Raw genomic sequence first — 26,690 nt, forward strand, 5'->3', positions numbered from 1 at the left:
GCTTCTGTTCCTCCTACCATTATATTAACTGACTTTCTGCTTTATTAAAAAAAACTTCTCAAGTGAAAGGAACTGATTCATTTAGTCTATTACCACCCTTGTAAGGTGGAGTTCTTATACCAGGCCGTTTCAGAGCCTACCATGCAGTCTAGCAATTGACTGATCTTGGGTCAGGTGCTCAACAATCACCAGGCAGGCTGGTATAGCTTATGAGTAGGGAATCCTCAGAAGGGGAATGTAGGTCTGTCAGGCACTCTGGTGCTTCCTAAAAGAGGATGGGGAAGCATGTACCTGCCATGTGGCTTGAAAGAGAGTACAGAAAAAAAGAGCCAAATTGTAAAATTTTAATTAATAACAAATATGGTGCTTAAATGAGTCAAAGTTATATTGTTTGTTTAGGTAACTCATCGTTAGTGAGTTTGGGCAGCCAGGAAAAAGAAGTTTGGCAATAAAACAACAGACCAAACAGGTCACTCAGGGCAAAACCTGTTTTTGTGATGTATGACTAGAGTCTGTCCAAGTTTCTGACAAACATTTGTTACCTAAAGAGGAACAGAATGTGGAGTCAGCCTTTCAGAATCTATTGACTCTAACCTCTTGTGAATTATAGGTAGTTATGCAGCTGCTTGGAGAGATTTCTTCCCATGATAGTCTGACCTCAAGTGCTCTCAAGGTCATTTTGTGCTGAGTGTTTCTACTATATCATTTGTATTAATTCTTTTAGGCTAAAGTTAGAAAAAGAAATGGTAACACTAATTTTTTTTTTTTAATGAATCAGTTGGATGACAGGGAGGGATGGGCATTTTTCTTGGATCTACAAAGCTAAGTCCTAAAGCTCCAACTGGAAAAATAGTGACAGCTGTTAGTTGTTATATATCCTTTAGAGATAAGGTTCTGCTGTGCTTGGCATCTGCCTGCATAGTGACTGTTAGAGGCTTATTCTTATATTTCTAGATACAGAACAAGTCATGACTATAGTGTAAATCTTCTTTGAGAATCAGGAGATTCAAGTCCTGGTTTAGTCACTACTGGTTTTATGTTCTTGGAGAAGTCACCTTAATTCACCAGCTCCAGTTTCATCATCTGTACAGTGAGGGGTTAATAAGATGATTCTCATCACTCTCACAGTTCTAGCATGGCTTCTTTTCTTTTTTGTATTAGTCCATTCAACCTTTTGTTTCCAGATCATGCCATGCAGTTTTATGCCTCTATCTTTTGAACCATATATATTCTTTGCTCATTCATTCATTAACTTCTGTATCCATCCTTTCATTTATTGATTCTCTAATTCCACATTTATTGAGTATATACTATTTTCCTAGCAGTGATGTTACAAAATTTACTGACATGGTCTCTACTCTCAAGATCCTAGAAGTCAAGTCAGAATATAACCATATCTCTGCTTGCTTTTCCAGCCTCGTGTTATACCATTCTCTTTCTTTATTGGATTTCTTTAATGTCTTTGCCATGCTTTCTTCTTCCTCAGGTTTCTGCACATTCTTCATCCCTTCCACTTTCCTGTCCCTAAATTCCCATGCCTGAAAATGCCTACTTATCCTTAGGGCTCAGTCAAAAGTTCTTCCTCCTTTGGGAATTAAACTCCCTAGGTTAGACTTTCTATCATGTGCAGTTGACCCTTGAACAACACAGGTCTGAACTGTGTGGGTCCACTTACATGGACCTTTTCAATAGTAAAAACGGTAGTACTACCCCATCCATGGTTGGTTGAATCTGCAGGTGCAGAACCATTGATAAGGAGGAACCTTGGCTAGGGAGGGACAACTATAAGTTTTGCATGGAGTTTCAGCTGTGCAGAGGGTTGGCTCCCCTAACCCCTTCATTTTTCAAGGGTCAACCATATTCTCATTAATTATGCTTTCTACTTCTAGCCTGACATTCATGACACTGTAGTAATAACTTGGTAAACCATTACATATGTCCATAATATGTCCAGAAAGAAAACTTTACTTCTGGATAATATGAATGTACATGTGTCCCCAAGGATGCTTCAGAATTCTTATTTTCCTTTCCCATCTATCTGTTCATACAGATTCCACCTCTGAAGGACATAATATTTCTTTCCTTTATCGTCTTCCTACCTTTTTCTCCTTTTATTTTCCTTGTCTGACAGCTTCCCCTTCAGAAGGAAATTCCATTTATTGTCCCCTGAGGAGTTGGAGGGAATGTTGTATTTTCAGGTTTACATATCTTTGAAGGTTAGTTTAGACCCTTAGGTACTTCAGAGTGAAAAAGCTACAAGACAAACAAATTGTTCTGTGCCTAACCTATTATAACTTAATTTCAATGTGTTAACTGTGCTAATAAACATTTTGTTTCTTTGCTCCCCAAAAAACAAAAGAGGAGGGAAATAGAGTGAAGGTAGGGAAATTTGTTTTGCCTCATTGTTTAGTATTCTTTTTTCCTGCTAGACTTAGTTTTTGTCAGGGCAGAGACCAATCTGTCTTATTCACTGCTGTATTTGCAGTGCCAGGCACAAAATACATGCTTAGTAATATTTGTGGGATAAATGAATGAATGAATGAAGGGGGAAAAAGATATACTAACAAACTGATTTTTACCCTGCAGTGTGAGATGTTCTATAGCATAGATATATGATATCCCTACTTGGGTATATTATATTTAAAGAAGATAATGTACGTATTATAGTTTTGTAAATCCTAAAACCCTATATAGCTACTTTGGCAAGACACTGATAAGCTCTATACTGCAATGGTTCTCAAAGTATGGTCCCTAGATCAGCAATATCAACATCACCTGGAAATTTATTAGAAAAGTAAATTTGGGGCCACATGTTAGAGATACTGAATTGGAAATTCTAGGGTGTGGCCCAGTAATCTGTTTTTTAAATCAGCTCTTCAGGTGATATTGGTGCATGATAAAATTTGACCACCACCGCTCACAAGGTATAAAAAGTGGAGTGTGACTTGGCCTATAACTTTGCAAAGCTTAGATGTAGGGAGATAAAACATATATACCAGTGACATGGGGCTGTAAGAATCACAAGATAAATGCAAAGTGCAGACGCAATAGAGGTGAGGATGGGAGAAATGACTTGTGGTGGAAGAGGCTTCAGGGATAAAGAACATTTGAGCTGGAACTGTTGAGTCATGGTCCATAAAACACTCTAGATGAAGAGAAAAACAAAATAAACAAATAAAATCCCTGTAAACCCAGAGCAAAACAAAGAAAATCCTACAATTATTCTAGACATAAAAAATCAGTTTGTAATAGTTAAGACCACAGGCTTTGGAGTTGGACATATGTGGTTCCTATCCTGGATCTAAAAGTTAGGATCTAAGCAAACTGGGCAAATTTCTTAACTTCTCTCTTCCTGAGTAAAGTAGGTAAAATAATAGTTCTTATGTCATAGGATATTTGGGAATAGTAAATGAGATAATGTATTACATGTAGTGCTTAACGTGCTATGGTAAAGCCTTGATAAATGGTATTTATTATTATTACTAACACAGAAATAAACTATTGAAGTTTAAAAGTTGCATAAGGGGTCTTCATCTAGACAACCAAGAAGAATTTATATCTTCTATTTCCTAGATGTGATTTTCATTCTTTTTTATTTAAAAAAGTTTTTTTCATGTTTATTTTTAAGACATTAAAAGAAACTGAAACAATTTCAAACTTGAACGTTCAATGCAAAAATTTTTATCTCGAACTATTTGAGAGTAATTGGTCAACCTGTTGTTCCATCACGTCCTGATACATTAGTGTGTATTTCCTGTGAACAAGGACATTCTCCTATGTGACTGCAAGGTAACCAACAAAATCAGGAAATTAACAAATGTCCCAATAAAATTGTGTTATAGTGAAGAATTCAGTTTAGAATCACATGTGGCCTTTAGGTGTCATGTCTTTTTAGTTTTCTTATTTCTGGAATAGTTCCTCAGGCTTAACTTGTTTTTTGTGACTTGGATGCTTCTGAAGATAGGAGTATCACAGAAGCAAGGCTGTGTTCTTTTCACTGTCTCCTATCGGGTGGCTCATGATTATATTTGCTCCATTTACTCATGATATTTACTTTGAGGTTTTTTTTTCTGGTACTCGGGCCTCTCACTGTTGTGGCCTCTCCCGTTGCGGAGCACAGGCTCCGGACACTCAGGCTCAGCAGCCATGTCTCACGGGCTCAGCTGCTCTGCGGCATGTGGGATCTTCCCGGACCGGGGCACGAACCCGTGTCCCCTGCATCGACAGGCAGACTCTCAACCACTGCGCTACCAGCGAAGCCCACGATGGCCTTCTTGTTTGATTATGGGGTCTGTGTGGCTTTCTAGCTGTTTCAAGATTTTTGCACAACATTAGCTCGTCTAAAAGAGAACAGCAAAGCTTCCTGTCACACTTGTAGACTGCAATGGATTGGATAGTTCTTGTACCATAAAAACCATCTATCTGTAGGCTGGCTTTCCACTCTCACTTCAGAACAAAAGGTAGTATACTTTATTTAGCCAATATAAAGGTAAGCTACTAATAGCTTTCATATATAGGGTAGCATATTTTCTAACCTGTACTTTTGTATTTGGGCGTATGATTTTCCCTCATGCAAACCTTTTAGATATTGGGGAAGTTGGGAAGAAAGGGAGGTGAAATGTTCAATGGCTCTAGACTTCCTTTTTCTACAATTTTATTTAAGCAGTATGTTTTAGTAAGTTGAGTTAGCACAGTAGATTGTAAGCTTAATATAATATAATGGATATGATTATACCTGTGCTATAAGGATATACATAGGATAATTTTACACAATATAATCTATCAACTCCAATCAATTATAATATAATTATGTCAATTATGTATAATAATGTAATTGTATATAATGCAAATTATACCATAATTATAATAAAATATTATCATAAGTTTTATAGGAGTATATTTTCAATAATTTTTACAATCTAAAATTGGTCTTTCAGATAAATTGGTACACTGATGCTGTAGAACAGTATTCTTTTTGAGATTAGCCATCAACTGTCACTTCTTGGACCAGTTCCAAATGAAGTGATTACAGACTATCATTTAAATCAGTCCTTTTGGAGTAGTGGAATGTGACACTTTTCTCAAGTGGTAGTTGACATTAGATGTTTAATCTGCCAAAGAAACACCCTTCACCTCATGTTACACGTAGAAAAGACTAAGCTTTTGGTATTCATCAATAAAGCTCTATATAGTCTTGTGTTATAATTCAGAACTATATGTCCAAAATAAGAAAAAAGTAAAGAACAAAGTGAAACAAATTGAAAACAAAAGAGAAAATATTTTGGCAAGTTGTAATAAGAGTACCAGTGTACCAGATTCAAGGAGATGAGAGGGACACTGTGTTTTTGCGTATCAGAGACAGAATTTTATTTTCCTACTTAACACATGGTGCTATCTCTAGGTATAACTTCTCTCTTTTAGACTGAATACTATTCTGGCCTCATCTGAGTTGTAGCTGGATTGATCATAAAATTGCATAAAATCACCATTAAACAGAATATTAAGTAAATCTGTACTTACGTGCCTGACAGTAAAGTTTCCCCCACAGTCTGGTTTCTTATTTCATACCTATCTTGTTATTTTATCTTCTGCTTCTTATTTTCTGTTAAAGTCATCTCCAATTCCACAGGAAAAATTGTTACAATAGTATTGCATAACTAATATTCATCGAATACCCTGTATCCATGGCATGTGTAAAGCAAACCTGAATTGTTGATGCCAATTATGCCATCTGTAGTAACCTCTTTTTTTATTGGCTGTACTCACTGCTGTGGCCTCTCCCTTTGCGGAGCACAGGCTCCGGACGCGCAGGCTCAGTGGCCATGGCTCACGGGCCTAGCTGCTCCGTGGCATGTGGGATCTTCCCGGATCAGGGCACGAACCCGTGTCCCCTGTATCGGCAGGCGGACTCTCAACCACTGCGCCACCGGGGAAGCCCTAGTAACCTCTTTTTAATGTTTAGCACTTAACATTGTCTCCAAGCTTAACTATGCTGCCCATCTGTAGCTACCTCTATGCAGAAGCATCTTTGCTTCCCCTTGGTATTCATCAGCTAGGAAAATACCGTCCCTGGAGCCCAAACTCTCATTCTGTTTGAGTTTCCGCTGATGGGGAGAGAAACTCAATAGCTTCTGCTAAGCACTGTGCAGTTGAGATTAATTAAAATATTCTTGGTAACAGGCCTTGGAAAGTTTTTGAAAGTTTCTTAGGTTTGGTTTTCCTTCCATCTGGTGATCTGAAAAATTTCCTAAATGATATTTTAGTCCTGAATTTACAATGAGATATGCTTGTTTTAACATCGATACCATTCAATTAACCCTTAATTTTCCATTAGGCATATTACTGAGCATGTTGTAGCAAAAAGAGTGTAGGCTTTTGTGTCAAATGTAGATTCCAATCCTAGCCTCGCTACTGCACAGCCCTGTGACCTTGAGTAAGTCTCAGTTTCTCCATCTTTAAAATATAGGTGTAATAATAATGCCTCATAATATGATTGCAAGGACTAAGTAAAATAAATGATGTTTCAAAGTGTGGCTGCCTAACATATGGTGGGTAAATAACAAATGCTAATTTCTTTCTTCCTTTCTTCCCTCAACGAGCAATATCAAAACCTAAACACAGACTGGGAGATATGTGGGGTTTTTTTGGGGTGGGGAGGAAATGTGGAATTTATGCAAGAATATGGAGTTTAAAACTAAGATCATACCAGATTACCTATATAGTTTCTTATCTTTCCAGGATTTGTAGAGTTTACATGGTAAACCTTTGTGAAGTTAAAAAGGATATATAACATTCCTATATCTTGAATGATTGATGTGAAATTTAAGTTTAATTATCTCTTAGATGTAGAATAAGACGTACCTGGTGGTAGTTTGGGAATATAAGTGCTTATAAAAGGTAGCTTATTTGCATTAACAATATCTTGAGTTTATTTAGTGCCTGCCTTTTGAGCAACTTGAAGTATCACACTTATTCATCAAAGAGATATTTTGAATTAAAGTTTGTTTTAGGGGTTATATTTTTAAGAACCTTTTTGAGGCAAAAAAATACTGCATTTTGCTTCATGCACATCTTATTGCATTTCTGTTAACATTTCTGTTTTAATTAGCTTTTTTTTTTTTTTTTTTTTTTAACTTGTAAATAACAGTTTTCTGCCTCCTTTTCAAGTATTAATTCTACTTTGTTGCTCCAAGTATTCACTCTTAACTGTTCTGGAAGAAATGACTCCTACCTAAGCATATTCTGTGTTCAGGTTTCCAGCATTTAATGGTACCTCCTGTGTACATAGTATTGTTCAAAGATGATGTATTAATCAAAAGAATAATAGCATTTATTGAGGATGTTCTGTGTAACTGTTCAACTATTTGAAGTACTTATGTATGTAAATTTTTTAGGTGAAAAACTGAGGCTTAAAGAGTTTAAATGTCTTGCCAAAAGTCACACATTTAATAGGTAGCAGAGCCAGGGCCTGTTTGACTTCAGTGCCTCGTGCTTTAACTTCTAGATTACTATACTACTTCACTTTTGCACTACTGATCTACCTCTCCCATCACATTCTGCACTTTATACTTTGTTCCCCTTGGAGTCTTTTTTCTCTAGATATTTCTTAAGATGTTCCTGGATATTTCTGAATGCCATACTTATCCCTGATATCTCCTAGTCACCTTCCCATTTTTTAAAACGTTATATTTTGAAATAAGTTCAAATCTACGAAAAAGTTGCAAGAGTAGTACAGAGAGCTCCTGTATATTTACTTTACTCAGTTTCACCAGTTGTTTACATTTTGCCCTATTTGATTTATCATTCTTTCTATATGTGTGTCTTTCTTTCTCTGTATATTTATATACATACATATATACACATGTATATGTGCATATTATTAATGAAACATTTGAGAATGATTTGGGGACATCAGGCCCCATTATGACTAAATCATTCAAGGTCTGTTTCCTAAAAACAAGAATATTTCCTTACATAAATAGTGCAGTCATCAAAATCAGGAAATTTTACATTGATACAATACTATTATCTAATGCACCGTCCATACTCAGTTTCAGCAGTAGTCACCAAAATATCGTGTATAGCTATGTTTCCTCAGTCTATCAGGATCTATCCAGGATCACACATTACATTTAATTGTCATGTCTCTTTTTTCTTTTATATTTTGTTTATTTATTTATTTGGTTGTGTTGGGTCTTAGTTGTGGCATGTGGAATATTTCGTTGTGGCATGCAGGCTTCTCTCTAGTTGTGACATGGGCTCCAGAGTGTGTAGGCTCAGTAGTTGCAGCACAGTCTCTCTAGTTGTGGCATGCAGGATCAGTAGTTGCGGCATGCGGGCTTATTATTACTGCCCCGTGACCTGTGGGACCTTAGTTCCCTGACCAGGGATTGAACCCGTGTCCCCTGCATTGGAAGGCGTATTCTTAAACACTGGACCACCAGGGAGGTCCCTGTCATGCTTCTTTAGTCCCCTTTAATCTGCAGTTTCTTGACCTGGATATTTTTGAAGATTCCAGGTCAGGTATTTTGTAGACTGTCCTACAATTTGGTTTCATCTGATGTTTCCTAATGATTAGATTCAGTTTATGCATTTTGGGGAGGAGTAACACAGAAATGATGCTATATCCATCTTGGTGGTTGATAACAGGAGGCTTCCAGTGCCAGTTTGTTCTAATTTGTGGAGAGATACTTTGAGACTATGTAACATGTTCCTCACCAAATTTTTACCCACTAGTTGCAGTGTCCATTGATGATTTTCTAATTCCATCATTTCTTTTATATATATATATATATATATATATATATATATTTTTTTTTTTTTTTTTTTTTTTTTTTTTTTTTTTTTTTTTCTGTACACGGGCCTCTCACTGCTGTGGCCTCTCCCGTTGCAGAGCACAGGCTCCAGACACACAGGCTCAGCGGCCATGGCTCACGGGCCCAGCTGCTCCGCAGCATGTGGGATCCTCCCAGACCAGGGCACAAACCCATATCCACTGCATCGGCAGGCGAACTCTCAACCACTGCACCACTGGGGAAGCCCTTCTTCTATATTTTTTAACTGGAATTCTCCTGTAAGGAAGAGCTTTCCCTTCTCTTCCATTTAATCACTCGTTTATTTTTATGTCAGGATGAACACATATATTCTTATTTTATTCAATAGATTATAATCTATTACTATTATTAATTTACTTTAATGCTCAAATTGTTCCAGATTTGTAGTAAGAGCCCCTTCAAGATGGCTTTCATGTCTTTTTTATATGTTCCCATGATTTTTCAGTACTTCCTTACTTTCTGATATAAGTCCCAGGTTCATCTTATAGTTTCTCTGCTGTAACCCTAGAGTGAGTCTTTATCCAAAAAGCCCTGGTTCCTTTTAGTAGGAGAAAGTATTTTGAAACCAAATGTCCCTCCCTAATGCCTTTTTTCCTTCCTCCCTCCTTTCCATTCTCCCTCTTTTTCTTTCTCTGCCTCCTCTTCCCTCCCTCCTTCCCTCCCCCCCTCCTTCCTTCCTTCCGTGCTTTGTCCAGGCATAGAAGACTCTCAGTCATATCAGAATATTATGGAAATTTGTTTGAATCTTTTGTGTGTAAGCATTTCCTGATTCTGTGGTCTTAATTCTTCAATATATATTGGGTATGATCATGTCCTTGGACTCTGGGTTTCACACTCACCCCTGCTATGGTTTAGGCTCCTTTGTTCCCTAACTTGGTACTTGATTTGTACCTACCACTGATGTTGCTTTCACTCTCTTTTCTTGGCTGTAAAATTTAACTTATATTTTCTTTTCATCCACATTTAACTTTAGCCTACTCCTCATATTCACATTTATTCTTCTAGTCCCAGGTAATATACTTAAAGAACCTTGACTGGCTGCCAGACTAAGATAGGACACTTACTCCATTGATAAGGACTTTATTAGAATTTCTGTTCCTATGCTTCAGTATCTAGTAGTCTTGGGCTTAAATGGACCAAGACAATAAGTTTTTATTTTGCAGAAGTATGGTATCTGGATGCAGCATAAGGAAATTTGATATGAGCATTTGTCCGGCTACCAAATAGAACCAAATGTTCAGGAAGAGCTAATGGAACACCAAGACTGCACTTTGTAACATCTTTAAATATAGCAAGATCAACTGTGTTATACTGTTTAGATGAATTCATAATCAGGTGTGTGGTATGGGAAATCATGCAGAGAAAAGGGGATGCTAGAAGAAGCACAAGACATATGTTTTAAAAGAAGGTACATCTTATGAAGATTACCATTTCTTTATTGAGGCTGTATGGTGAGAATCCTCAGCTGATTTTAGTGAATTCTTTGGTGAGTTATAACCATATCTGCGAATCACAAAAAACCAAATGAACCAACAATAACAATCTCCAAAGAGGTTTCTGGTTGGCAGGCTGGAGAGATGACTGTAATTGTTCCCATGAATACTATGTGTAGCAACATGATAGCTGGGATGGGAGGAAGCAAAAAAGAGCCTTTCCCCAGTCACTTTTATTCCAGCCTTTGAGCTAATAGATAAGCAAGTATATAAATATGTTAAACATCTTGCATTCTGATTACTCTTTTGTTTTACTTTGGTTAAGTAGATAATTGCAGAGCAATTTGTGAGTCATACTAGGAAAAAAAAATCTCATGATTTAAGTCATATTTTCCTAATTTAATTCAAGTTGTGTAAAAGGAAATCCATTTCTCAATCACTCACCATATTCACAGTTTGTCCAGTGAGTTTTGGCATTAAAAAAAATCAAATCTCCTTCAAATGAAACACGGTTCACCACTTCTGAGGATATTAAAAATAAGTTCCTCCGATGTTGGAAGGCATATCTCAAAGAGGATCTCTAAGGATCTTTTGAAGAAAGAGCACCATTACTGAAATAAGTATGTCATGTTGGATTGTCTCTGCTTGGAAAAAGATGAAATATTTTGAGTATATGAGTTTTCAAGGGTGTGTTTAAAAGACAGTTCTATTTACTATGAATTCCCTTGATCATGCTGTTTGATAGTTGAAGACCCAGCTGCGGCAGAATCATCTTTACAAAGGCCAGATCTCATCTTTATGGAATGTAGGTTAAAACAAAAGAGAGAGATTGGACTGAATAGATACTGTCTCAGATATCACCTGGAAGTTGATTTTTTTCTGTTTTAATGTGTCCTAAAGGCAGAGTACTGAAATATTGTTCCTTTTAGTTGACTTTGTAGGTAATTGAATTGGAATCAATTTAGTCAATAATATTCACTAAGTAATTATTATTATTATTTTTCAATCAACAGGCAGAGTTCTTCTCTTGCCAATTTGCTTCTCTTATTGGGATTTCCCCTGACCCCTCACTCTGAAGAGAAAGAGGATTGTAATAACTCAGTAAGGGATGTGTGAAATGAGAGTATGAAGCCTTGGGTTCTAATCACAGAGGTGCTGTTTCTTACATCCAGTGTTGCTGGTGGATCAGAAGCCATTGGCACCACCTGGGAGCTTGTTAGAAATACAGAGATCCATGTTCCATTCCTGACTTTAGTCATAATTTGCACTTTAACAAAATCTCCAGGTGATTGAGATTCATGTGTATGTTAGAGTTGGAGAAGCACTCATCTGTAAATTTGATAATAATGTATAGACTATTTAAAAAATAATTGTGAGGTCATTATGGGTATGCCTTCAAGCATTTGAGGAATTTATTTAGAATGTATCCTTAGAGGTGGCAAAATGTTTTCATTTGAGGGAGGACTGTGCAAAATAAAAAGTGCTTGCAGTTGTGATCAAATAGTCAAGTAGTCAAATCACATAGAAACATACTCCCAATAATGTGTAGGTTTTCTGCAGTCCTGGGTGTGAAAATGTTTGACTTTATTCAATGATGTTTCTTCTCTATGAGCCTTAAATAGAGAGGGAATGCAAAGAGGCTACAATTAGTAAGCATTCATTGTGTGCTTACTTGGTGTAAAGAATGATGCTAGGTAGTAGAGGATAGGTGGCTGGCTCTGACACGGTCTTCATTCCTAAGGGCTGTGCCTGACACTTAAAAATTACTTATTGAATTGAATTGTTGAATTGAGGATAGGTGGGTGAACAAGTACTTCTGATATGAGATAGAATGAGAAATGACTGTCAAATAGATGTGAGCAGTACTCTGTGGGAATGGGAGAAAGAAGCATCACTGCCCACCTTCCCCGCCTCCCACAACCCCCAACACAAACATTTTTCTTTATGGTGGTTGCAGCTTGGGTATTCTTACTCTCCTACGTCCTACTCAACTGAACTTAGCTTTAGTGAGAGGAATTTCTATTCTGATGGCACTTCGTATTTAGATCTCTGACTTCCAATTCCCTTTTTATAAAGGCATAGTACTGGGACTGGGCATTGAAGGAGAGGTGGGATTTCTCTGTGTGGGAAAGGGCATCTGGGCCTAGTGGAGAGTGTGAGAAAGAGATGGTGAGGGCCTGAACTTTGGCAGTGGCGAATGGATAGAAAGCAGTGGTGGTGGTTTTGACGGTGGGGATACAAGAGGGTGCCAAAGAGAGGTGCCTGGAGAATGACGAACATATATATGCTGGGCATTCAAAAATAATGCTGACTAACCAGAAGTAAAATTTGACCTTTGTTGCAGAATTATCTTCAAATTTAAGTAATGTTTGATGTAATTAAGGCTACTTTCTTCCTCTCTAGTAGTTGCTTAGGCAGGGACTATAAATAGATGGAGTGGAATAGACTGAACACTTCACCAGGTTTGGGGTAATAAGTTCATTAAGATTTTCAAATTTAATAGTAAAATGCTGTCTAGGGGGTTTTTCTAAATGTGATCAAGTTACTGGTATCCATTATGTTTCAAAGTATAACTTGTTGGTATAAATCCTTAACATTCATGTGATATACATTCTTCTATTTCTGGGTAATTTATACAACTAATATTTTCAAAACTTGGCAACTTGCAAATGCTGCTTATGAAACAGTGTTTACATCCTTAAAATTGATACAAAGAAAAAGAATCTTGAAATTTGACAATCTGCAAAAATTATTTCACTCATTACAAGCCATTATTCTTTAGACAAAATGTAACTTCAGAAACCTTTATAGAAATTCTTTTTTTCTTTTCCTTTTAATTATTACTTGAGACTGGATAATATAAACATATCTTATTTTTTGGATTTTACTTCTTAAAAATTCCTTTTACCTCTCATTTCTGACAAATCAATTAATACCCTACCAACTCTTACAATATTCAAAAATATGGAAAGGATTTGTATGAATTTATATCTGTATGACTTTTACCTTCTGCTCTTACACATTTTCCATACATGACTTCACAGCTGCTTTATCGCTACTGGCAGAATAAAGTTGTAGTTGTGCATGAAGTTTGAGGACTGGTAACTTTTTAAAGTAAATCTTAATATTTATGAAACCATCAAAATTTTCTTCATTATTTAAAAAATGTAATATTTAATACATGTAAAAGAATATATGTAATTTATATATAATATATATAGCATGATAATAAAATAAACATTTCTGAAATCACCTCCCAAATCTGGAACTAGACTATTACCATTAATTTGCATCTACCTATGTGTTCCTCCTTTATCCCATTTTCTTGCCCATCCCTTGCACTGTGCTAATTACAACTTTTCACGTGCTTTTTCCTTTGGTCTCTTTTTTTTTCACGTATGTTTGTATGAATGCCTGAAAATCTGTAGTTTAGTTTTGCCTGTTTTTGAACTTTACAAAAATATTTGTATACTGAGACTTGCTTTTTTGCACTCAACATTATGTTTCTAAGATTAGTTCCTGTTATCTCATGATACTATAGTTCATTCATTTTTACTGCTACATAAATTCCATTTTGAGAACATACCACATTTATCCATCTTCCTTTTGATGAATATTAGATTGTTTCTAATTTTTTTCTCCATGATCTTTGCTGCTATGGACATTTGGTTTGTTTCCTGGTGCATATATGTAAGAGTTTATCTAGGATATGTACTAAATAGTAGAAATGATGCATTATAAGAGAAATGAATGTTCAATTTCACAAGACAATACAAGATTGTTTTCTAAAGTAGTCATGGCAATTCAGACTCATCAGGAATAAATAAGTTACCATTGATCCATATTTTGTTTTTTTCTTCTTTTTTTAATTGGAGTGTAGTTGACATACAGTATTATATGTTACAGGTGTATAATATAATGATTCACAATTTTTAAAGGTCATACTCAATTTATAGTTACTATCAAATATTGGCTATATTCCAAGTGTTTTAAAATGTATCCTTGTAACTTATTTTATACATAATAGTTTGTACCTCTTAATCCCCTACCCATATATTGCCCCTCCCCTCTTTCCTTTCCCCACTGCTAACCACTAGTTTGTTCTTTATATCTGTGAATGAAATGCCTAGGAATAAATTTACTTAAGGAGGTAAAAGACCTGTACTTGGAAAACTGTAAGACACTGTTGAAAGAAACTAAAGATGACACAAACAGATGGAAAGTGTTCTTGGATTGGAAGAATTAATAGTGTTAAATCACCATACTACTCAAGGCAATGTACAGATTCAATGCAGTCCCTATCAAAACACCAATGACATTTTCCACAAAGCTTGAACAAATAATTTAAAAATTTTTATGGAAACACAAAAGACCCTGAATAGCTAAAACTATCTTAAGAAAGAAGGAGGAATCATTCTTTCTGATATCAGAATATACTAAGCTACAGTAATATTTTAGCCAATATTATTGATGTGGATGGTGTTTGGTTATGATCTTAGTGTGTATTTATCATCACTAGTGAGGTTGAGAATCTTTTCCCTTATCAAACTTATCAGTGATATATGTTTACTGTGAAATGCCCTGTTTATACTTCTTACCCATTTTTTTCTTTTGGTTTGCATGTCTTTCCCTTTTTGGTTTGTTGGTCTTTACATATCTGGATACTGTTCCTTTGCCTATATGTTATGAAATTATCTTCTCTCAATTTGCATCTTGTTTTTCACTTTCTTTATTGAGGTGTAATTGTTACATAATAAACTGCACATATGTGAAATAGATGATTTAATATGTTTTGACATATGTATACACCAGTTAAACTATTAGCACAATCAAGATAGTGAATGTATCCATTACTCCTTAAAGTTTCCTCTTGTCCCTTTATAATCTCCCCTACTCACACTTTGCTGCCAATCCTCACACCCCCATTCCCAGGCAACTACTGAATTGTTTTCTATCAATATAGATTAGTTTTCATTTTCAAGAATTTTATATAACTGGTATTATAAAGATGCATTAATTTTTGTCTGACTTCTTTTACTTGACATATTATTTTGAGTTTTGTCCATGTTGGGTGTATCAATACTTTGCTGTTTTTTTTTTTTAATTGATGAGTAGGAGTCCATTGTATGTGTATACCAAAATTTGTTTATTCATTCACCTATTGATGGAGATTTGTATTGTTTTCAAATCTGACCTTTTCTTAAAAAAAATTTTATTGGGGTATAGTTGATTTAAAACGTTGGGTTAGTTTCAGGTGTACAGCAAAGTGAATCTGTTTTACATATACATATATCCACTCTTTTTTAGATTCTTTTCCCATATAGGCCACTACAGAGTACTGAGTAGAGTTCCCTATGCTATACAGTAGGTCCTTATTACTTATCTATTTTATATATAGTAGTGTGTATGTGTCAATCCCAGTCTTCCAAATTACCCCTCCCCCCTTACATCCTGGTAACCATAAGTTTATTTTCTACATCTGTAACTCTATTTCTGTTTTGTAGATAAGTTCATTTGCCACCTTTTATTAGCTTCCACATATAAGCGATATCATATGATATTTGTCTTTCTCTGTCTGGCTTACTTCATTCTGTATGACAATCTCTAGCTCCATCCATGTTGCTGCAAATGCCATTATTTCATTCTTTTTTATGGCTGAGTAATATTCCATTGTATATATGTGCCACATCTTCTTTATCCATTCCTCTGCTTCCATGTTCTGGCTATTGTAAATAGTGCTGCAGTGAACACTGGGGTGCATATATCTTTTCGAATTATGGTTTTCTCCGGATATATGCCCAGAGTGGGATTGATAGATCATATGGTAGCTCTATTTTTAGTTTTTTAAGGAACCTCCATACTGTTTTCCATAGTGGCTGTACCAGTTTACATTCCCACCAGAAGTGTAGGAGGGTTCCCTTTTCTCCACATCCTCTGCAGCATTTATTGTTTGTAGTTTTTTTTGGTGATGGCCATTCTGACTGGTGTAAGGTGATACCTCATTGTAGTTTTGATTTGTGTTTCTCTAATAATTAGTGATGTTGAGCATCTTTTCATGTGCTTTTTAACCATATCTATGTCTTCTTTGGAGAAATGTCTATTTAGATATTCCACCCATTTTTTTGACTGGGTTGTTTGTTTTATTTGATGTTGCTCTACATGAGCTGTTTCCATATTTTGGAGATTAATCCCTAGTAGGTTGCTTCGTTTGCAAATACTTTCTCCCATTCTGAGGGTTGCCTTTTCCTTTTGTTTACAGTTTCCTTTGCAGTGCAAAAGCTTTTAAGTTTCATTAGGTCCCATTTGTTTATTTCTGTTTTTATTTTCATTACTCTAGGAGGTGGATCAAAATACATCTCTCTGTGATTTATGTCAGAGAGTGTTCTGCCTGTTTTCCTCTAAGAGTTTTATAGTATCCAGCCTTACATTTAGATCTTTAATCCATTTTGAATTTATTTTTGTGTATGGTATTAGGATGTCTTCTAATTTCATTCTTGTGCATGTAGCAGTCCAGTTTTCCCAGCACCACTTATTGAAGAGACTGTCTTTTCTCCATTGTATATTCTTGCCTCCGTTGTCATAGATTAGGGGAAAATAGGTACATGGGTTTATCTCTGGACTTTCTGTCCTGTTTCATAGTTCTATATTTCTGTTTTTGTGGCAGTACCATACTGTCTTGATTACTGGTAGCTTTGTAGTATACTCTGAAGTCAGGGAGCCTGATTCTTCCAGCTCGATTTTTCTTTCTCAAGATTGCTTTGGCTATGCTGGGTCTTTTGTGTTTCCATACAAATTGTAAATTTTTTTGTTTAATTATGTGAAAAATGCCATTGGTAATTTGATAGGGATTGCATTGAATCAGTAGATTGCTTTGGGTAGAATAGTCATTTTCACAATATTGATTATTCCAACCAAGAACATGGTATGTGTCTCCATCTTTTTGTGTCATCAGTGTCTTATGGTTTTCTGAGTACAGGTCTTTTACCTCCTTAGGTAGTTTTATTCCTAGGTATTATATTCTTTTTGATGCAGTGGTAAATGGGATTGTTTCTTTGATTACTCTTTCTGATTTTTTGTTGTTAGTGTACAGGAATGCAAGAGATTTCTATGTATTAATTTTGTATCCTGCAACTTTATTAAATTTATTGATGACCTCTAGTAGTTTTCTGGTGGCATCTTTAGTGTTTTCTATGTGCAGTATCATGTCATCTGGAAACAGTGACAATTTTACTTCTTTTTCAATATGGATTCCTTTTGTTTCTTTTTTTTTAAAACATCTTTATTGTAGTATAATTACTTTAAAATGTTGTGTTAGTTTGTGCTGTACAACAAAGTGAATCAGCTATATGTATACATATATCCCCATATCCCCTCTGTCTAGCACTTCCCTCCAACCCTCCCGATCCCACCCCTCTAGGTGGTCACCAAGCACCGAGGTTATCTTCTGGTGCTATGCAGCTGCTTCCCACTACCTATCTATTTTACATTTGGTAGTGTATATATGTCAGTGTTACTCTCTTGCTTCATCCCAGCTTATGCTTCCCCCTCTCCATGTCCTCAAGTCCATTCTCTATGTCTGCGTCTTTATCGCTGCCTACTTTCTGGAGAGTTTTTATCATAAATGGGTATTGAATTTTGTCAAAAGCTTTCTCTGCACCTATTGAGACTATCATATGGTTTTTATCCTTCAGTTTGTTAATATGGTGTATCACATTGATTGATTTGTGTATATTGAAGAATCCTTGCATTCCTGTGGTAAACCCCACTTGATCATGGTCTATGATCCTTTTAATGTGTTGTTGGATTCTGTTTGCTAGTATTTTGTTGAGGATTTTTGCATCTATGTTCATCAGTGATATTGGCCTGTAGTTTTCTTTTTTTGTGACATCTTTGCCTGGTTTTGCTATCAGGGTGCTGCTGGCCTCGTACAATGAGTTTGGGAGTGTTCCTCTCTCTGCTATATTTCCTTTTATTTCTTTTACTTCTGTGATTGCTGTGGTTAGGACTTCCAAAACTATGTTGAATAATAGTGGTGAGAGTGGACAACCTTGTCTTGTCCCTGATCTTAGAGGAAATGCTTTCAGTTTTTCACCATGGCTAATGATATTTGCTTTGGTTTTGAATGGATATATATTTCCTTTTTCTTAGATAAGTATCTAGAACGGTGATGGCTGGATTATATAGTAGCTGTATGTTTAACTTTTCAAAAAGCTGCCAAACTGGTTTTCAAAGTGTTTGTACCATTTTCCATTCTCACCATCAGTGACTGAGAGTTCTAGTTCCTTCAGATCACTCTCAGTGCTTGGAATGATCAATTTTTATCATTTTAGCCATTCTAATAAATATGTAGTAAATATGTATTAGTATTTCATTGTGGTTTTATATTTTGCTTTCCCTAATGATTAGTTGAATATCTTTTCATGTGCTTATTTGCCACCTTTTATTTTCTTTGGTGAAGTGCCTCTTCAGTACTTTGCCCATTTTTCTGTTGGATTCTTTGGCTTCTTTGTGTTTTGAGAGTTCTTTATATATTCTAGATGCAAACTTAAAAAAAATAAGATATATGATTTGCCAAGGAAGGCAATTCTATGGTAATAGTTATTTTCTCTAGAAATTTTGAAGTTGCTCTGTCACCTAGCTTCCATTTTTGCTACTGAGACGTCTGATTGATCTTTTCTCTGTGTTTGCAGTTAAGGACTTTGCTTTGTCTTTGGTATTCTGCTAATTATGCTATGTCTATTCCTAGGCATAGGTTTTATTTATTCTCTTTTTTATAAACTGTTACTTTCAGGACCTGAGAATCCACATTTTTATAAATTCTAAAAAATTTTATCCATATCCCTTTAAATATTGCTTGTTATTTATCATATTTTTGCTTGTAGACATCTATCAGAAAAATAATGGACCTTCTTATCTATCCTCTTTTACATTCTGGGTAATTTCTTTTCCAGTTCTGCTTTGTCTAATCTACTGTTTAACCCATCCATTGAGTTTTCTAAAATAAATAATGACACATTTTAATTAATTAATTAATCCATTCATTCATACCAATATAAATTCTTGGATATTTATTTAATACTTTGGGTATAATCCAATCCTATGTTATATACATATTTGTGCAAATTGCTCCAGTTTTGGCCATCATTGGTTGCTCTTTCATATAAGTTCTGTGTTGTTTTTTTTTTAGGGTTCTTTTTTTAAATTAAAAAGTTTTTTAAACATCTTTATTGGAGTATAATTGCTTTACAATGGTGTGTTAGTTTATGCTTTATAACAATGTGAATCAGCTATACGTATACCTATATCCCCATATCTCCTTCCTTGTGCGTCTCTGTACCACCCTCCCTATCCCACCCCTCTAGGTGGTCACAAAGCGCTGAGCTGATCTCCCTGTGCTATGTGGCTGCTTCCCACTAGCTATCTGTTTTACATTTGGTAGTGTATATACGTCCATACCACTCTCTTACTTTGTTCCAGCTTACCCTTCCCCCTCCCCATGTCCTCAAGTCCATTCTCTGCATCTGTGTCTTTATTCCCATCCTGCTCCTAGGTTCATCAGAACCATTTGTTTTTAGATTCCACATAAATGTATTAGCACACAGTATTTGTTTTTCTCTTTCTGACTTACTTCACTCTGTATGACAGTCTCTAGGTCCATCCACCTCACTACAAATAACTCAGTTTCCTGTCTTTTTATGGCTGAGTAATATTCCATTGTATATATGTGCCACATCTTCTTTATCCATTAATCTGTCGATGGATGCTTAGGTTGCTTCCATGTCCTAGCTCTTGTAAATACAGCTGTAGTGAACATTGTGGTACATGACTCTTTTTGAATTATGGTTTTCTCAGGGTATATGCCCAGTAGTGGGGTTGCTGGGTCATATGGTAGTTCTAGTTTTAGTTTTTTAAGAAACCTGCATACTGTTCTCCATAGTGGCTGTATCAATTTACATTCCCACCAACAGTGCAAGAGAGTTCCCTTTTCTCCACACCCTCTCCAGAATTTATTGTTTGTAGATTTTTTGATGATGGCCATTCTGACCAGTGTGAGGTGATGCCTCATTGTAGTTTTGATTTGCATTTCTCTTATGATTAGTGATGTTGAGCATCCTTTCATGTGTTTGTTGGTAATCTGTATATCTTCTTTGGAGAAATGACTATTTAGATCTTCGCCCATTTTTGGATTGGGTTGTTTGTTTTTTTGATATTGAGCTGCATGAACTGCTTGTATATTTTGGAGATTAATCCTTTGTCTGTTGATTCATTTGTAAATATTTTCTCCCATTCTTAGAGTTGTCTTTTCATCTTATTTATGGTGTCCTTTGCTGTGCAAAAGCTTTTAAGTTTCATTAGGTCCCATTTGTTTATTTTTGTTTTTATTTCCATTTCTCTAGGAGGTGGGTGAAAATGGATCTTGCTGTGATTTGTGTCATAGAATGTTCTGCCTATGTTTTCCACTAAGAGTTTTATAGTGTCTGGCCTTACATTTAGGTCTTTAATCCATTTTGAGTTTATTTTTGTGTATGGTGTTAGGGAGTGTTTTAATTTCATTCTTTTACATGTAGCTGTCCAGTTTCCCCAGCACCACTTATTGAAGTGGCTCTTTTCTCCATTGTATATTCTTTCTTCCTTTATCAAAAATAAGGTGACCATATGTGCATGGGTTTATCTCTGGGCTTCCTTCCTTCCTCCCTTCCTCCCTCCCTTCCTTCCTTCCACAACTTTTGAATTCATATAGATACCCCCAATTCTAAGCTAATATCAACTGTACTTATTCATTACCCTCTACCATTTGGTGGAGAAGGCTGTATAGAGGCCAAAGTCATTACTTGTAGGCCCTTTCAGCAGACAGATGTAGGGAATATATGTGTTTATACTAACCTGTGTGTATGCATATTTGTAAGTATTTCTATATGTATCTATTCATATCTCTGTTAAGCCAAACAGGAGTTCGTAATGTTGTCTTCAAATCTAATCCAAAATCATATGAATCAGTCTAGTACGACACCCCACCCACTTTCTTTTTTGTAACTTCCTACTCCAACAGTGAGCAACCTGCCTCCCACTATCTACCATCTATTTATTTAACTGTTCAGTTCTAGTTATATATGTACAGTGGCTTCACAGTTGTTGACTTGGATTCCATGAGAAACAAATTTACCAACTAGAGTATAGACTAGGATGCTTTTGTGTAGTTTCTTTGTTTTTGGTTTTACAGTCTCTACTCATTTTTAGGTTATCAACTCTTTCTCCTACTGCCTTCAGTGAGGTTATTTCATTCATTTGTAATATAGTTAGATTCTTTTGTCACAGTCTGCACATCTTGGGATTCCCTGACCTCCTAAATGATTTTTTAAGCTTGCATGCATTTGATTCACTCTTTGTGCTGTAAAATTCTTTGGGTTTTGACAAATGCTTCTTGTTAGGTGCCCACCATTACAGTATTATTACAGAATGTTTTCATCACCCTGTGCTTTACCTATTCAACCCTCCTCTCCTCTCCCAGAGCCTCTAGAAATCACTGACCATTTAATTGTCTCTTTAGCTTTGCTTTTTCCACAAATTATATAAGTGGAATCATACAATATATAGCCCAGCTCCATGCCTGGCACTTTTAAACTTAGCAATATATATTTAAGATTCATCCATGTTTTTACATGGTTTGATAACTCATTCATTCTTATTGCTGAATAGTATTACATTAAATGAATTTACTACAGTTTGTTTATCCAAACTTCACTAATTGAAGAATATTTTGATTTCTTCCCATTTTTGCAGTTCTGAATAAAGTTGCTATAAGAATTTTCATGCAGGTAAAAATGCAATTTTTAGGATTTCCTCTATTTTTGTTGTTTTTCTTTGAATACATATTTATGTAGTTTTTTTAATCAGCAAAATTTTCCATATACATGTACATGGAGAAGCTATCTGTGAAGTGGTATATGACATTTTGATTTTTCCCTTGTATTTCTTTACAGATATTCAAGAATTTTATGAGATGACATTGCTAAATTCTCAAAAAAGTTGTGAGCAGAAGGTAGAAGAAGCCAATCAAGTTGCACAGAAATGGGAGAAGACATCACTTCTTGCTCCATGCCATGATAACCTTCAAGAGTCTGTAGAGGTATATTACTGAAATTTTTGAAATTACTAAATATTTATTTATACCAGTAAATACCAAAATTATTTAAACCAGTAAAGAAGTAGTAGTTGTTAGTAGTGGTAGTTGTTGCAGTATTAGTAATCATTATCAACAAATGTGAACAATAATAACAGAAACTTAGTTACATACCATACTGCCAATATTACATACCATGCTGTATATAATATTTACACTTGAAAATCCAGATTTTGCCAAAAGATAAAATAAGCGTAGGAAGGACATGGTTTTTCATATTATATAAGTGAGTTCTGTTATGAATACTGTCATAGTTTGAGCTGACTCAAGTATTGGGTGGGCCAAAAGTTTCATTCAGTTTTTTCTGTAAGATGACTCTAGTAGCAGTTAGCTGTCTTTAACTTCATTCGAAACAATTTTGTTAGATTGTATGTGACAGCTGTCATATCAGTGTGCATTATAAAGACTTATCAAAATGGGTGAATTTTTGTTTAGCCATTTTAATATTCAATATGGAAGAAAAAAGCAACATTTTTGGCATATTATGCTTTATTATTTCAAGAAAGGTAAAAATGCAACTGAAACGCAAAAAAAGATTTGTGCAGTGTATGGAGAAGGTGCTGTGACTGATCAAATATGGCAAAAGTAGTTTGCAAATTTTGTGCTGGATATTTCTCTGTGGATGATGCCCCACAGTCAGGTAGACCAGTTGAAGTTGATAGTGATCAAATTGAGACCAATCAATGTTATACCACATGGGAGTTAGCCAACATACTCAAAATATACAAATCAAGTGTTGAAAATTATTTTGTACCAGCTTGGTTATGTTCATTGCATTGACGTTTGGGTTCCACATAAGTAAAGGGAAAAAAAACCTCTTCACTGATTCTCTACTTAAACGTAATTAAAATGTTCTGTTTTTAAAACAAATTGTGATGGGCAATGAAAAGTGGATACTGTACAATAATGTGGAATGGAAGAGATCGTGGGGCAAGTGAAATGAACCACCACCAACCACGCCAAAGGCCGGTCTTCATCTAAAGAAGGTGATGTTGTGTATATGGTGGGATTGGAAGGGAGTCCTCTACGATGAGCTCCTTCCAGAAAACCAAACAATTAATTCCAACAAGTACTGCTCCCAAATAGACCAACTGAAAGCAGCACTCAGCGAAAAGTGTCTGAAATTAGTCAATAGAAAACACATAATCTTCCATCAGGATAATGCAAGACCGCATGTTTCTTTGATGACCAAGCAAAAACTTACAGCTTGGCTGGGAAGTTCTGATTCATCCACCATATTCACCAGACATTGCACCTTCAAATTTCCATTTATTTCGGTCTTTACAAAATTCTCTTAATGGAAAAAAAATTTCAATTTTCTGGAAGGTTGTAAAAGGCACCTGGAACAGTTCTTTGCTGAAAAATTTAAAAAGTTTTGGGAAATTGGAATTATGAAGTTGCCTGAAAACTGGCAGAATGTAGTGGAACAAAAGGTTGAATACATTGTTCAATAAAGTTCTTGGCAAAAATGAAAAATATGTCTTTTATTTTTACTTAAAAACTGAAGGCATTTTTTGGCCAACACAAAATAAGGCATTCTTGAATTTCAGAACATGCTTCTGATGCAGTGGGGGAAGGAGATGGATAGTGGGATTGGAGAGTGTGGTCTAAGGCTGTGGTGTCTGTAGAAGAGCCATATATACTGGGGCAAATAAAACGATTCATTGGGGTATAGGAACAAAATAATAGAACTTCCATTTATATTGCTTTTTATCACATTCTTTATAATCTTTTATATTTAGGTAATTTATAACATATATTTAGTTATTTATAACATATAACAGTAATATGTGTATATTTAAAAATAAATATGAAGCTATTAGGGAGACATCTCGCAAGATGGTGGAGTAGAAGGATGAGCCCTTACTCCCTCTTGTGAGAGCACTGGAATCGCACCTAACTGCTGAACAATCATCAACAGGAAGACACTGGAACTCACTAAAAAAGATACCCCACATCGAAAGACAAAGGAGAAGCCACAATGAGACAGACTTTGACAGGACTGGGGGAAATAGAGACTTCACTCTTGGATGGCACACAAAAAGTAATGTGCGCATCGGGACCCAAGGGAAAGAGCAGTGACCCCATAGGAGAGTGAATCAACCTACCTGCTAGGGTTGGAGGGTTTCCTGCAGAGGCGGGGGGTGGCTGTGTCTCACAGTGAGGACAAGGACACTGGCAGCAGAAGTTCTGAGAAGTACTCCTTGGCATGAGCCATCCCAGAGTCCACCATTAACCCCACCAAAGAGCCTGGGTAGGATCCAGTGTTGGGTCACCTCAGGCCAAACAACCAACAGGGAGGGAACCCAGCCCCACCCATTTGCACACAAGAGGATTAAAGTTTTACTGAGCTCTTCCCACCAGAGCAACAGCCAGCTCTACCCACCACCTATCCCTCCCATCAGGAAACTTACACAAGGCCTCTTGGATAGCCTCATCCACCAGAGGGCAGACAGCAGAAGCAAGAAGAACTACAGTCCTGCTGCCTGTGGACCAAAAACCACATTCACAGAAAGATAGGTGAGATGAAAAGGCCAAGGGCTATGTCCCACATTAAGGAACAAGACAAAACCCCAGAAAAACAACTAAATGAAGTAGAGATAGGCAACCTACCAGAAAAAGAATTCAGAGTAATGATAGTGAAGATGATCCAGGACCTCAGAAAAGGAATGGAGGCAAACATCAAGAAGATGCAAGAAATGTTTACCAAAGACCTAGAAGAATTAAAGAACAAACAAACAGAGATGAACAAAGAATAACTGAAATGAAAAATACACTAGAAGGAATCAGTAGCAGAATAACTGAGGCAGAAGAACAGATAAGTGATCTGGAAGACAGAATGGTGGAATTCACTGCCACAGAACAGAATAAAGAATGAAAAGAAATGAAGACAGCCTAAGAGATCTCTGGGACAACATTAAACACAACAACATTTGCATTATAGGGGTCCCAGAAAGAGAAGAGAAAGAGAAAGGACCTGAGAAAATGTTTGAAGAGATTAGAGTCGAAAACTTCCCTAACATGGGAAAGGAAATAGCCACCCAAGTCCAGGAAGCACAGAGAGTCCCATACAGGATAAACCCAAGGAGAAACACACCAAGACACACAGCAATCAAATTGGCAAAGATTAAAGACAAAGAAAAATTATTGAAAGGGAAAAATGACAAATAACATAAGGGAACTCACATAAGGTTAACACCTGATTTCTCAGCAGAAACTCTACAAGCCAGAGGGAGTGGCATGATATATTTAGAGTGATGAAAGGGAAAAACCTACAACCAAGATTACTCTACACCGCAAGGATCTCATTCAGATTTGATGGAGAAATCAAAAGCTTTACATACAAGCAAAAGCTAAGAGAATTCAGCACCACGAAACAAGCTCTACAACAAATGCTAAAGGAACTTCTCTAAGTGGGAAACACAAGAGAAGAAAAGGGCCTACAAAAACAAACCCAAAACAATTAAGAAAATGGTAATAGGAACATACATATCGATAATTACCTTAAACGTGAATGGATCAAATGCTCCAACCAAGACACAGGCGCACTGAATGGATACCAAAACAAGACCCATACATATGGTGTCTACAAGAGACCCACTTCAGATCTAGGGCCACATACAGACTGAAAGTGAGGGGATGCAGAAAGATATTCCATGCAAATGGAAATCAAAAGAAAGCTGCAATAGCAATACTCATATCAGTTAAAATAGACTTTAAAATAATGATAAAAGAGACAAGGAAGGACACTACATAATGATCAAGGGATCAATCCAAAAAGGAGCACCTCGATACATATGGCAACTGCTAACAGTTCTAAAAGAAGAAATCAACAGTAACACAGTAATAGTGGGGGAATTTAACACCTCACTTACACCAATGGACAGATCATCCAAACAGAAAATTATTAAGGAAACACAAGCTTTAAATGACACAATAGACCAGATAGATTTAATTGATTTTTATAGGACATTCCATCCAAAAGCAGCAGATTACACTTTCTTCTCAAGTGCGCACAGAACATTCTCCAGGATAGATCACATCTTGGGTCAGAAATCAAGCCTCAGTAAATTTAAGAAAACTGAAATCATATCAAGCATCTTTTCTGACCACAACGCTATGAGATTAAAAATCAATTACAGGGAAAAATACGTAAAAAACACAAACACATGGAGGCTGAACAACATGTTATTAAATAATCAAGAGATCACTGAAGAAATCAAAGAGGAAATCAAAAAATAC

The 26,690-nt window shown here is 36.0% G+C and overlaps 1 protein-coding gene across 12 annotated transcripts in view; it reads left to right on the forward strand.

The window, feature by feature from the left end:
• Positions 1-26,690, forward strand: part of DLG2 (discs large MAGUK scaffold protein 2) — a 2,077,851-nt gene that overhangs the window by 286,854 nt on the left and 1,764,307 nt on the right. For all 12 annotated transcript variants that reach the window (XM_067038359.1, XM_067038349.1, XM_067038350.1 and 9 more), the window contains one exon: positions 22,249-22,394. In XM_067038359.1, coding sequence (XP_066894460.1) covers positions 22,249-22,394 — 146 coding nt within the window. The remainder of the gene's footprint in view (positions 1-22,248; positions 22,395-26,690) is intronic.

Source organism: Kogia breviceps, chromosome 7, assembly GCF_026419965.1.
Source record: "Kogia breviceps isolate mKogBre1 chromosome 7, mKogBre1 haplotype 1, whole genome shotgun sequence".
NCBI lineage: Eukaryota > Metazoa > Chordata > Mammalia > Artiodactyla > Physeteridae > Kogia > Kogia breviceps.